The 14,885-nt window shown below is 25.0% G+C and overlaps 1 protein-coding gene across 1 annotated transcript; it reads left to right on the top strand.

Annotated features, from left to right (window-relative positions):
- Positions 1-4,742: 4,742 nt before the first annotated feature.
- Positions 4,743-12,773, top strand: LOC145840814 (uncharacterized). The gene is made up of 9 exons (XM_082948152.1): positions 4,743-4,839; positions 5,335-5,459; positions 6,633-6,690; positions 8,302-8,438; positions 8,676-8,757; positions 10,094-10,194; positions 10,329-10,548; positions 10,783-11,176; positions 11,973-12,773. The coding sequence occupies exons 1-9, from the start codon at positions 4,782-4,784 to the stop codon at positions 12,370-12,372; spliced, it is 1,575 nt and encodes a 524-aa protein (XP_082804278.1). The 5' UTR covers positions 4,743-4,781; the 3' UTR covers positions 12,373-12,773.
- Positions 12,774-14,885: the final 2,112 nt, after the last annotated feature.

Genomic DNA, 14,885 nt, shown 5'->3' with positions numbered 1-14,885 from the left:
AATTTTGAAAAATTATATTTGAAATTGGCTCGACAGGATACATAAATTGTTAATTTCTAAACTATTTAAAAATATTGGCAAAAGACTTTTTCATCTGTAAAACCAATATGCAAACCTTCTCGTAAATAGAGTGCTTTAATTTTCTTAATTTTTATGAGTTAGAACTCAAAGTTATATGTTAATGGTGAAACTCATAAAAATATAAAAAGAATCAAACTGATTTGCTCATTGTTTATATTATTAAAAAATGTTAAGAAACCGAATATATCTAAATTGTTTATTTAGAAATATTTTTCAAAAGTCTAGTCAAGATTGTAGTAATTACTATTTTATTCTTATTACAGCTAATAATAAATTAAACCTAATTAAACCGGAATTTACACCATTTTACAAAAACTAAATTCCAAAAGCTCTTCAACCAAATCTCTGCTAACTAAACAATGATGAAACTCCTATTTTCTAATAGAACCTTAAGGTTAAAGGTTTTTCGAGTTGTAAAGTTTTTCGCCACCTATTAAAATTTATTTTAAGGTTTAAAGACCAAAAGTACTAGTTTTATAACTTTAAGCAGCAAAAATATAAATAATACGTTACTTAATTTTGTTTAGTACGGACATGTTAGCTTTTTTAAGCTACAAAAAAGTTTGTTTTTTATTTTTAGAACTTTTCTGATAGCTCTTTAAAGCCTTTTTTGTAATCTCTGTTCCACTAAGTTTTTTTTTGTCGTATTTCTATACTTAAAATTACTTTTAGTTTCGGACAATATAACCATTTTTTGAACATGAAGTCAAAACAAATAACAAGAAAATAGTTAGTATAATGATCAAGTAATTTTTATTATTAATTATTAAGTTTACCTGCACTGAAATTCCTTCTATTGCAGCATACGCTTCTTAAATGAAAACAAAACAAAGGTTTTTTATCTTTAACTGTTCTTTTCAACTCAATACAAATATATTGTATGATATATATATAAGGTAGTTTTGTGATTTGTAGTCAACTTAGAAAAAAGGTAGTGGCAAAATACTTTTATTTTTTATTTCAAAGGCTTCTTCTATTTATAAGTAGCCGTTTCTTTTTGTACTTATTTCAATTTGTTTACACCTTAAACAACTAGATATAATGTTATATATAATTTATTTTTTTGTTGTATGTACTTATAAAGCATTTTGAACTAAAGCTTTTAAAAAAGTTTTTAACAATGTATGAGTTGTAATAAACCGTTTATTTTTATACCACTATATTAAGTTACTTGTTTAGATTAAGTTTCTAAATAATTTAATGACTTTAATACAAAATTTACTTATTATCAGTGAAACTTTACAATTTTATTTTACAAACAAACTCCAATAATAACTGGTCGAGTCATAATTAATGTAGCTACTGTATCGAAAGAGCCTTAGTTGTTGAACATCCTATAAATCTAAACTCTTAGTTTTATAGTTGAAATGTTATCTAAAGCTAACTCTTTGCTGAGCTATTTCATCTTCTTTGTTAAACGTTACCTCAGAGAAGACATATGAAAATTTAAGCTAAAAATGTTATTAATAAAATATAAAAAGTATTATCCACTATTTTGAAATCGCACTTTTTTCCCACCTACCTGATGATATTGGCCTTGGTGGGGCATCATCGCCCCCTTTAGATAAGCTTTTCTTAAAGTATGTTGTCTTTCAGTAAAAATACTGTTGTTCATGATAAAAAGTTAAAATATAATCAAAAATTAAAGTATCATTACTTTTTTAATTCATGATCTTACTTTTGAGTATCGTTTGTTTATTGAATTATGATGAAAAACGCTCAAAAAATTTACTATAGGGACGTGGTGTACAAAGGAACCTTTCAGTTATCGAGTCGTACACCACGTTGAGTGTTAAGTTTAAGTAGTAAGTTGCTTTGAACTTTAATCTTTGAAAATATAGGTGTTTACAGTTTCAAACATAACTTCTGTTTTCTAACTAAGGTTTTCTACCTTAGAGGTGTATGTTTTGCTATAAAATTTTGTGCGTAATTTGAATGTCACTTTTATAATAAATTGTGTATGATATTTATTCAAAGTTTTCTGAATATCAAATAGAACCACACAGATTTTTAGTTTTTAAATTTTTTATCCTTTTAACAAACTAAACTAAACTGCTTTAATTGACTTAAATACCGATTAAGAGACCAAAAATATTAAATGTTTTTCAAGCTCTTGAATAAAAAGTATTAGCAACTTTTAAGCAATTTTTTAATTTTGACATTAGGCACACTTTTTAATTACCAGTTCAAGTATTTTTTATAAGGTATTTTAAATAAATAAACTTTTACAATGAAACTAAAGTACTTAGGCTAAACTTACAGATTGACTTTATTGTTTAAGTGTAAAAAGATATTAAACCTTCTTAAGAAAGAAACAATAGTTTGATATAAAACTGCTTTAAAATTACATATCATGAATACTTTCGTTTTATTTTTTTCAACAACAACTACTAAAAATGCTGCTAGCTTTATAAACATTCATCTTTAAAAAAAGGATTGACCATACTATTTCGATCATCAGACCAAAAGCTTTTGGTAGACTGAGACCGGTTTCGTCCTGATTATGACTCATCCGTCAGTCACAACCGAAAAACATGCAGTCTTCAATTCACAAACGGTTTGTACATGCTAAAAAAAGAAAGTCCAGGCTTCTGCTCTACAGACTTTCGCCGATGTTTTTGTTCATTCATCTTTTAGAAAGCAACAGATTAAGTTGGTTTAGAATTTTCTTTGATTCTTCATAATGATGCACCGTTCAGAGTAAATAAACAGATTTTTATGTTATTTAAGTTAATTAAATAATGTTTCAAAAAATTATCTTACATGCGATTTTTTTCAAGTTTTAAAATTTGTGTTTATAAGTGTTAGTAGCATTAAAGAATCGAGTGACTTTTGAAGTTACACAATTTTAATTTACTGTTTTTATATCAAAATGTATAAGAAATTAGTTTACTTGAAACCAGTATATTATTTAAGATAGTTTCAAAGTAAAAATTTTAAATAAAGAAACGTTAAGCACTTTAAATTTTTTTTTTCAAATTTTATTTAATTCTAAAGAGTAAAGAAATTAAAAAACAAGTAAGCTAAGTTCAAATTAAACGTACAATTTTACTGCAGAACTTCAGAAAAAAAAATTAAACTAGTAAAGTTTATAAAACTAAGTATTAGTTGCAAAAAAAAAAATTGCAAACTTACTCTAAAGTTCCTATTCTTAAAAACTTTTTAGTACTATGTTTTCACTTTCTTATATCAAACTATACTTTTATAGATATTTAATCGGTACATTAATTTCATAATTGATTTGAACGCTTAATTACGAGTTACTACGCTTAAAAGAATATCTACTATTTACAGTTTGTTTTGGCATTATAAGTTTTGCTTTGATGTTTTCAGTAAAGCTTTACAATTAGATAAACAAAAGTAAACAATATATTTCAAATTAAAGCTTTTGGAATCAAAGTAAAAATTTAAAACAGTTTGAATCTAGAATAATTTTTGAAATTAATAGGAATATAAAACAATCTTATATCCTTATTATCCAGTTTTGGCTGTTTAAAATTCGTAGAACTCTTTATATAGTCTGGCAGTCATTAAAAGATTTGTGTTTACGCACTGAAAACAACTACTTTACTGCTGATAAGCTTTTTTAACTATTAAAAGCATAATTGAAATAAATAATAATAAATATAAAATAAAACAAACTCTAAATCTTTATATGAGAGATTTTAAAAATAGTTTTTCTCAATGTTTTATTTTTGTGATGAAAAAGTCATCTTGACAGAAAAAATCGTTTCGTATAGACATTTTCACATGTCAAATGTAATGTTCAAAACTATTTTTAGAATAAATTTAGCCTGAGAAGTTTTTTTAAAATTAGCAAACGAGAAAGCTAAACAATAAAAAACCTTAAAAATAAATTGCGTAGAAGGTTTTATATGTCTTGGGGCCATTTTTCATCTAAAAGTTATGTTTGTGAATTATTTAAAGTATGTAAAAAATCCTCTTAATTAGCTGCAGTTAATTTTTTATTAGATTTTTTGATAAAGAAACCTTCGTTCAAACTAAATTTAGCTTTGCAACTCGCCTAAGGGCTTTCGTTTGTATTTAAAAGATATGTATGTGCTACTTACGTCATAAAAAGTTAACCTTCTTCATAACTTTAGTTTTTATTTTATTCTATTAATATATATACAACTATTTATAAGTAGATTTGGTTAAGTCTCGTTTGATTTAAAATGTATTTTAGGTTAGTAACATTTTTAAGCACGATTATTTTGAGTAAAATAATTTATTAAGCAATAAAAATTGTAACTATCTTCTCTATTTATTTAGCAATATCTGGATAACTTTTTTTTAAATTTCGATAAAATTATAAAACGAAGCGAGCAGACGAAAACGTATCATTTTTTGTTACTAAACAAAAGCTTTTTAGACCAGGTTTTCAGCCAATTAGAAGTTTATAAGCCACTTGAGAACAAAACAACAACTCGAAAGTTGAAATCAACGCGAGTGTCCTTTTCAAACTTTCCAACCCCATAACAATTGTAATTTGACCCCAAACAACTTTTGTTTGAATCCAATTTCAAATTCAAAAATAACAACGACCAGCTGTAATCATTGGAGCGTAACTAAAACGAGAGAATGGCGTAAAAAAATGTCTCTCGTATTTCGTTGCATTTCGTGCCCGTTTCAAAGGAGCATGTATTAGTAAGTAGCCTTCAGGGAAAGCAAATTATTTTTAGGTTTTTTATTTTGAAAATATGAAGATTTACGACAAAAGTAAAGACGAAGAGCCTAGAGAGTGCTCAATGACTAGAGGTATGTTTATATAGTTTTTATAGTTTAAGATTTGCTTTGTGCGAATAAGTATTTTATTTTTAGTGTGTATAGTTTGATTTTTTAATATTTTTATGTCCCCTTAATGTTTTAAAAAATATTGAAAGACAGCTAGAATTTTAAGGTAAATAAAGATAAAGGTGCTTTTAATATTTTTTTTGTTTGAAGTTTTTTTATTCACTCCAAGAGCTAAAATTTGTAAGGAAATAAAACTATAAATTGCACGCACTAAACCGCCACAGATTTTTACCTTACGATTGAAGAATGTCATATTTCAAGTAATAACAATGGTAACAATTTCTTTTTGAAGTATTTATAGGAAAGTTTTTATGAGGTTATACTTTAATTAATAACATAGAAGAACATTTTGGTTTGTATATATGTTTTGGTTTATATTGACACATACACAGTGTTTTTGTTCATATAGTTTTTGCAGGATAAAATGGTTTTGGGTTAATATTTTAATCATTTTCACAGGAGAAACTGATTTCGGTTTCATATTGTGTTGCGAAACTGGTTGTCTGGACACTTTTGTCCTTCATGTGTTAAAATTCAGTACAGCTGATAAATCAGGTCTGAAAATGGGAGACAGAATTATCAGTGTTAGTTTATTCTTTGTTCATATTGAACTTTTATCACAAATATTTATAATAATAAATAATTATTAACTTTAATTTTATATACATACCAGTCTCATATTGATTACGTTACTTGAAAAACATTAGTTTAAAACAACATTAATGTAAAAATGCGTGTTTTGCCACAATTCATTATTAATAAAAGTTTGAATCATATTAATTCTTAATAACTAATCTTATGTAAATATATGACTAAAGATGTTAAGCGTAAAAAAGTTGTTTTCTTGAAAAAAGGATGTTGTTTTTATATGTTTTTGTACGAAAAACTTCACCTTAACCATAAAAAACGTTGAGTTTTTTCAGTAAGTGGTAGTTTTGGCAGTTTTATTCAGAAAATAAATCCTTAAATGCTGGTTTTAGTGAAAGTTTTACATGTGATGCAGTTATGCATGAAATACCCGACTTATTACGTCATAATAGACAGCAGCTTTAGATTCAAAGAGCAAAGCTTAATTAATTGTTGAATCGTCCTCAGACAAACAATTAATTTATATTCGATGTGTGTTGGCGGTTTTAATTACTAAAAAATATTTATTTTATTTTATAATTTTTTTTCAACTAAAATTATAAAAGTGTTACAACTATAAACAAGTTTTGCTTAATAAACTGATGTCTAAATATTTCTACAAAACTGACAAATGTACATTTAATCTCTCAAAATCTTACTTCAAGATTTTATTTTTGCTTATAAAGTGATCGATTATTTAAAAATCTATCGTATTTTAGTTATTGATGTGTTATTATTTATATTTCGTATCTGATTTTTTTACACACATACAATAAAACTAATCTTAAAACTTTAATTTTCTCAATACAAATGTAATTTTGTAAGATGTTATCAGAAGTAATTTGAAACATCGGGTAAAACTTGGTTATGGGAAATTTGCAAACAAACTTAAAATAGATTTTCACATAAAAAATGTATACATAAAATTTGATTAGTTACCAATTAGTTAAATAGTTTTTAAGATATTGTTGTTATACTTAACTATTATTAGAACTTTATTTTTACTTCTAGTATTCAAATTATGTTATCTCAAAAAGAGTATGCAAAAACTCTACTTTGAAATACATACTTTGAAATACATACTTTTCTTGTAGTTGAAAACCTTTCCTTGACTATCATAATCAAATTAGGTAAACGGTGAAAATGTTGAAAAAGAAACTCACAAACAAGTCGTTAAAAGACTAGATGGTTTGTTTAAACTTTTTTTTGTATATATTATTTTATTTTAATGTTTATGTTGATTAAAAACATTTGTTTAACTCATACATATTGTTTATAACTACTTAAAAACTTTTTGTACTAGTTTCTACAACACATGTTATAAAAAGAAAACATTAAATTAATAAAGAATGTTAAAACATTTATACTGATGATTTATACATTTAATACATAAATAAACTCTTTTTTTTAACCTTTAAAGTATATAACTGTTTTTATACAACTAAGAATCAAATTATACTAACAACCTTATAAATTAAACTTACTGCAAAATCAGAAATTTAAACTATAGTTTTTTGTTACTGCAAAAAAAAATATATTTTGTGGTTAATTTTTTAAATATAAGTTGAAACTTAAACTTCATATCTTTGACAGTTCACGCCAGTTTAAATACGTTTTAACGAGTTTTAAAATGCCGGTGTAAGTTAATATTAAACAGAGCAAATATTTGAGTAAATAGTTTTTCGGGTGAACGTACTTAAATGAAGAATGTAAACAATTATCTTAACTATTTTGTTTAATTCCGATAAGCTTAAAATAATCCGTTCGAAATAGTTTGTTTATTATCTACTGACTCCAAATTTTGTTTGTTTATGAAAATGGTATCTAATCATGTCAAATTTAATCTTTGCTCGATTAATAAGTTACCAAGGGTTGTATAATCGAAATAGCCGTTTAATTGATTAAGTTTTTATTTGTGTTTGTTTAAAGTCAGCCAAAAATATTTTCTCAATTAGTCATTAAAATTGTTGCAAGACAAAACTGTTTATTTTGGTATTAAAATTTAATTGCTGTATTTCATCTTTGTTTGTTTTAATTATATCATTTACACAGTTGTGTTATATCTTTTAAACCTTGTATGAAATAATTCAATTTTATGAAATCATTAAAAACTATTCTGTTTACAGATAAAAACAATAAAAAACTTTATTAAAGTTTTTAACACTTTTACTTACGGTAATAACAAAAGCAAGCGAACACAATTAATTTAGTGATCGAATTTATAGTTTAATGCTTTTTAGTGTTATGAAAAAAGTTTTAGAAGAAGTTTATTTCGAATTACTTACATTTAGCAGTCTTTCATAATTTTGTACTAAAAAAGTAAATATTACTTAGTTTAAAGTTACTAATAGTTCAAATTTTAGTGTTTATCAAAATTTTACATATGTAAAGGTTTTTACACAAAATTTTATAAACATCTCACTTACTCAAACACTCTTAATAATTCTTAATAGCCTTTTTATTACATAATAAGTTCTAAAGCTTTTCACAACTTTTTCTGTAAAAACTAGATTGACAGAAATTAAAAAGATTTTTTGATTGTTTAATCGCGTGACTTATTATGAACGAAAAAAAGTCTATTTTTGTCAAAAAAATTCTTAAGAAATCGTATGATTAAGCGTTTGTACTAAAAAAGTATCTACGGTATTTTGCGAAGAATTAATTATAATTGACATGCAACCAAAAAAACTATTATTTAAAACATTATTTTTATAAAAGCCGTTGCATGAAATCTGTTGATTTTTTTATTTGGTAATTTATAAAATTGATAAGTGTACTTATCTACATTATTTTAAACAGGACTAAATCACATATCATTGGTTGTTGTTTATAATTCATCAGTCGAATCTTGTTTTCGAAATCCAAACTACAGCATGAATATTGAAGGTCAAAATAAACTGAGACCAAGATTAATTGAAATTGAAAAGTCGTCAACTGTTAGTTTTATGATGCTTTATTTTACCTTTTATCAAATAAAAGAAACAAATATATTTTTTAAAACATTACTACTATTACTAAAAATTTTACAAAAATTTTTAAATTTGTTAAACCATGAACATTCAAAACTAAGATAAACTTTTAAATTTCAAAAACTTGACCTATCTAAGTTTTAAAACTACTTACATATTTACCATTAAATGCGCTAAATATATACTTAAGTTTAATTTCAACAGGGTTTCGACTTCACCTTGACTAGCAGAATGAAAAATAAACATGAAAATAACGGAAAATTCCCCTTTATCTTATACGAACAAGGTTTGGTCAAATTTATTTTATATTTAAAAGCTTATTTGCTTTTCTGAATTTTCATTTTACTTGTGGCTGCATTTGAATGCTTTGTTTGAGATGCTTGACATTTTAAAATGAATGAACTTGTTAGAAAAAACTTGTTTCCCTTTTCATTGAAAATATCCTTGTAAATAGTTTGAACTTGACAATTTACTACGTTTCTCAAGTGGCAAGAAAAACTTGACCTAGCAGAGAAAAAAAAAACATAGGTTTTTTAAGATAAAGTATATAACCCTTAAATAAAACAAGCAGAACATTCGTGTTTTTTTATATAATCTTTTATTCAGTTTTTAAAGTAAGTTATGCTTTAAACTATTTTTAAATCTTAAAGTTTTTTACTTTTAAATAATAATGACTGTGCGGTAAAATTTTCCTCAAGTATTACTAGAAAAATTATTGAGTAATGTTATTTTACCGGCTCAACTCAAGAGTTCAAATAATACGTTACCAGTTTGATTGCAGTTTATAAATCTTATTTGTAATTTTACCTTTATGTTAAAAAGTTAATAACTAGTGCAATATGTAAAGTTATAACTCAAGTAAAACAAATAGTAGGTACTATGTTAGTTTTGTTAGAAGTTTTCTCAAAAACTATTTTTTTAGGTTGCTAAAAACTTTCAGTATTATAATATAAAATGTCACGAACAAATCAAAACGTATTTATCATACAAAGTAGGAGTGTATTTTTCACGTTTTTATTATAATTACACAATAAACAGTTTGTTTTGCTTGACTAAACATTAAAGCTCTCATATAAGAAGGTGATTTCAAAACATTTATATCCGTTGTTATTAGAAAAAAAACTGGAGTTTAGCCTAAACTTGTCACATTTGATAATCGGTCGTTTTTATTTTGTTTTTCTATCTTGTGTTTTGTAATCAGTTATCTTACATGCTTTGTTTTGGCTCAAAAATAAAAAATGAACTTTTTTTTGTACTTTTTTGTTTATTAAACAACTTATTAAAGTTGAAAACAGCTGAGACAGAAAAACGTGACTGTATTTTTGAATAGAACTTTATACAAAATAACCTGTACAGAAAAAAATGTTTTAACTTTTATTAAATTTTTTTTGTTAGACAAAAAAAAAAGATTTAAGCTAAAAGTTATCAGTTTCAACTATTTAAAATATCTCAACAACTTTGTAATAATCTCTTAGATTACAAACACTTAATTTAAAAAGCTTTATTTTTAAAAAGCATTTTAGTCTTTAAATCTAGCTTAGACAAGATTTATATGTCATAAAAAGCATTAAATTTTATTTATATAATAAAAATATAAGTTTTAGCTTTTCATTTTTATCCAGATCATTTCGTGGAAAATGTCAAGCACGGAGGTGTGGCACAAAAATCAGGCCTTAAAAAAGGAGACAGAATTATTGAAGTTGACGGTGTAAATGTAGAAAAGGTAACGTTTATAGTAGTTCATTAAATGTTGTATGTTTATTTTTAACGCTGAGTAACCTTATAAAAGTTTCATAATGGTTAAACAAACTATTTTAACTTAATAATGGTTTTATAATTATAATGTATCACTAACAGGAATCACATACAAATTTAATAATGAAAATGAAAGAAGTTTCAAAAACAGTTTTGTTGGTGGTAGATGAAAAAACAGACGAATTTTTCTCAATTCATAATTTATCTCCTTCATCAGAACATCTTAGTGGATCTTTGAATCTCAACAAATCAAATAGTTGTGTTAAGGATGAACACTTTTTTGTTAAAAGTTCACGACCTCAGTATAACAAAAATTTTAAAGGTTAGCTTGTTATTTTGTTTTTAAACTAAAAAACAGAATTGTTCTTAAATTAAAAATGCCTTTAAAAATTATATAGTGAATGGGTAAAACGTTTTTGTTTAGCCTGTGTTAAAACGATATAAAAAACAAAATGATTTAGCAAAATGTATTTATTGTGATGTCTGTATTTAAATAGATAAAAACAAGTTAAAATAATTATAAAAAATGATGTTAATTGTAAAAATATTTCTTTAGCAAATCGCAACGTCATCAGTCATTCTAATTTGATGACGTCACGAAACAATCGTCACTTTGACGTAATGCGGAACCTGGCAGTTTCCACTCCAAATCTCTCAGCCAATTACGGGAGCTCATTTCAATCAAACCGCCCCGAAAAAGTTCCCGCCAAAAACTTCACCGCCAAAATAATATCGCGCGTCAAATCTTTCGCCTCCAAAAGGGAAGTTCCCTCCAAAAAGTACCTGGAGGAGGCGAGGAAGTTCTATGACGAGATCGATGACGAAATTATGACGTCATCATCTCCCTCGTTGGATGACAATGCAGATTTTCATTCGAGGGAATCTCCAGATTTGGCGCGAAATTCTCCTCGGCAAAGTGTCGATTCGACAAAAACTTCTCCAAGTATCAGGTTCGATTTTAAAAGATTTATATTTTTTAGTGACTTTGCTTTAAGTTCTTTACAAGTTCCTATTTAACTCTATTTCAAATTTATTTTTAAAGGTTTAACTTTAGAGATTTTGTAGTCTTGTATACAAAAAGTTAGAAAACTATGTTATCTGTTTACTAATAGCTATGCTAACTAATAATGAGATTGTAAGTTAGTGTTGTTATATATCTTTATATATTATAAAAAACTGATTGGTTGTTGTTTAAAAAACTTAATTCTTTACAGTAAATGATGAAATAATGAAAATTGAGTAATCTAAAGCCACTTTTATTTTTGTAAAAGCTATAGAAGTATTACTCCTTAAAATTTTTATTTAGTTTAAATTGTTCTTATTGTACATCTAGAAGCTTTTCAAAACTAAGATGTACAAAATAGATATTTAAGGTATGGGGGAAAACTTTAAAAAATTTTGTTAGTTATAAATTAATTTAAACATTTATAACGTAACACTGTTTAAAAAATTTTGTGCTTCTAATTGACCTTAGTTTTAAATTTCTAAATTTAATATTTATATGTTATCTACACAAAGAATTTTCAGACAGTGAGTTAATGTGTAAACATTTATTACCTAATTTTATTTTTGTTTAAGATGTACAGTACAGTTTTGTTTTTATTAACCATAAAGTTCAAATTACATCATGTGTTAACAACTTTAAAAATTTCCAAAACGTTATCCTTATTTGTAAACATTTATGACGTAACGTTTGTTTGTTCATCACAAAAAATCTTGTTTATGACGTAACTAATATGTTTACAGTTCATCATCTCGTATTATTACGTCATACAGCGAGGACGGAGAAAGCTCTTCAGACCATCTCACCACAAGAGCTTCACCCCAAATTGCCAGTGGCAACCACAAAAGAATATTCTCTCGAAGCGTGTACATGGGTCGCCATGACAACAAAAATTCCCCTGCACTCCACAGAAAAGGTACAAGCTTCTTTCACAAAACGCTGTCCTCTACTGTTGAACCAACAAAAAATCTCCTTAATGAAAACCCTGGTGAAAAGTGTGAAGAAGAATTTTGCGAGATGGATTTCCAAGTCTCACTAAAAACGCTAAAAGAAAGAGTGATGAAAAAGAGTGGTAAAAAGGAGAAAGGGAGTAACAGTTTGGAGGATTACCACATCGCCTACAACGTTGTTAATAGTTACTGATTATGACGTCATACTGACAACCTGTTCGAATGAAGGTGTGGTTTAATGAGAGACTAAATTGCTTTAACAGGTATCATAAGTCGCCTGCAAAGGTGCTTAATTAAGCTGCAAACATGAAATTAAATTGTGACGTCATATTAAAGTGATAATCTGGTCAATTGAAATTGTGTGGGTAGATTATTGAGGCAAAATTGTTAGAATATGTTGTGTGTCAAGTTATTTTCCAGTTATTTTATTAAACTGCTCCATATTTTAAAGAGATAATTTTTTGTTGTTTTTTAAGCTTTATAAATGTATAAGGAAAACAGTCAAAAGTAAATAACTAAATTATTAAATATATTCTAACTACACACTTTTAAATAAATTTAGTTAATATCTTTAATTATTTTTGCACCTAAACGACAAGCACTCAATTTTAAAGTTTAGTACATGCTTTGATAATATAAAATTTTGAATACATATTTAAAAACAATATTTAATTTTATCTCATTTAAACAGTTTATTTGAGTGAGACAATATTTATAAACTAATAAAAATATTGTATTCTTAAAATTGTTTGCTGCTTCTAAGTTTTCAATTTTTTTAAATTTAATGTTTTAGGTCACAATAACTTTTGCAAGTTGTCAAATTGCTCAGATTTCTTCGTGATAACAACAATTTTTTTAAACTTATTTTAAGTTTTTTTTAATGCTTTGTAATTTATGCTTTAAAATAACAAAAAAAAAAGACTATTTTTTATAAAATATTTAGTTTAAAATCGAACCTTAAATTTAAAAAATAATGTGTCAAGTTAAAGTTTTAAAATATTTTCCCTTTTTTAGTCTTGTATTAAACAAACCTTAAGTAAAACATAAATTTTAGATTTATTACCTCAAAAATATTTTTTTTATGTTGTTAGGTCACTCTTTGAACTATATTTATATATTTTTTTTCTTTAACCTAGGTTGAAAACAAAGCATTTTATTTTTAAACATTATGATTTATTTATAAAATACAAGATTTACAATAAGCAAAGAACCTGAATTTAAAGTTTTTACGCATTTTACTTAAATCCATCATTTTATTTTGTAAAAACAAAATTTAGTTTGTTTAGGTTTAGCTTTTTTTTAGTTTGCTCAATTTGCAAAAATATTATTTTGGTATTTTATATATTATAACATTTAGCAATTACTAACTTTGGTACATTTTGAATTTTTTTCAAATGGCAATTAAATAGTTCTTACAATGCTTTTAAAGTTTTTCAATCATAATATTTTTTATATTCATCAAATTTTCGTTTTTTCGAAATATTAAAGATAAAAGTATAAATTTATGTTTTGTTTTTTATATAATTCTGACTCAAGTATTGTAATATTTGCCTTTTTACTAAAACTTAATTAAAAAGTTTATAAATTACTGATTATATAAACAAAGTTTTAGTCATAAATATAAAGTTGTTTTTAACAGTTATTTAAACCTTAAAGCAAAAATTCACGATTAATCATTTTTGAAAGATAAATATATATGTTGAGTTTGTATAAATAACAACACCTGCAAAAACGATTAAGTCGACAAGTAGTCATCACGTAGTAACAAGATAAAATAAATTTTTCACATAAATTTTTATACGGATTTTCCTACATAATGTATGATAACTTTTATAAGTTTATTATTAGATAGCTTTTATTTTAAACTTTCCAAACTATCATTAAAAATTATTTTAACTACTTTTTGTTAGTTTTATTATTACTTTCTACTTTAAGTTGATTGAAATAGACTGTATTTTTACCTAAACTTTAATTGTAAAAACTTTAATTAGTAAGGTTGACAAGGCATATTATTTTGAAGGTCTTTAACTAATATTCGACTTTATTTCAAGAATAAGAAAATTTTAACTACAGCAAAACTTTGTGAATGATTTATGTCTTCCAAAGATTTTTTCTAAATTAAATGCTTAAATAATGTCAACATTAATACTTTTTCTTTAACCCTATGTAAAGAAAGTGTTTATTTAATATTGTAGAACTAAACTATGTTCGATTGAATCACCGTTTACTTACGACAGTTTCAGCAAAGCTAAATGCTTATTATTTTATAAACGTTTTAATAAGCTTAAATTTAATAAGGGCTTTTATACAAAATAAAAGTTACATAAACTATAGAACTTTATAAACGTTTGTAATTTAACTATCATTTCAAGATAGTATTTTTTAAGATTGTTATATCATAATAATATTTGTTATTTTAATAAAATTATAAATTAATAAGTTATATAACTAAGAAGTTATCTAATTTGAAAGTTTTGTTCAGTATACAATAGTTATAACTCTTTACACATAGTTATAACATAATACTCTAAAACTTGAAAGTTATTAAACAAAGAATAGTTTGTGATCATTTGAGATATAAACTAAATGAGATATAAAACACATAGCGCGCATTAATGTTATAAAGATAACTAAAAACAATTAAAATAGAACAATTTATTTTCAATTAAATTAAACTGTATTTTTCCGACACATCAATGAACTTCT

Source organism: Thalia democratica, chromosome 7 (genome assembly GCF_965202585.1).
Source record: "Thalia democratica chromosome 7, ktThaDemo2.hap1.1, whole genome shotgun sequence".
NCBI classification, from domain to species: Eukaryota; Metazoa; Chordata; class Thaliacea; order Salpida; family Salpidae; genus Thalia; species Thalia democratica.
The sequence above is the reverse complement of the archived record's forward strand: the minus strand, read 5'-3'. Positions and strand labels throughout refer to the sequence as shown.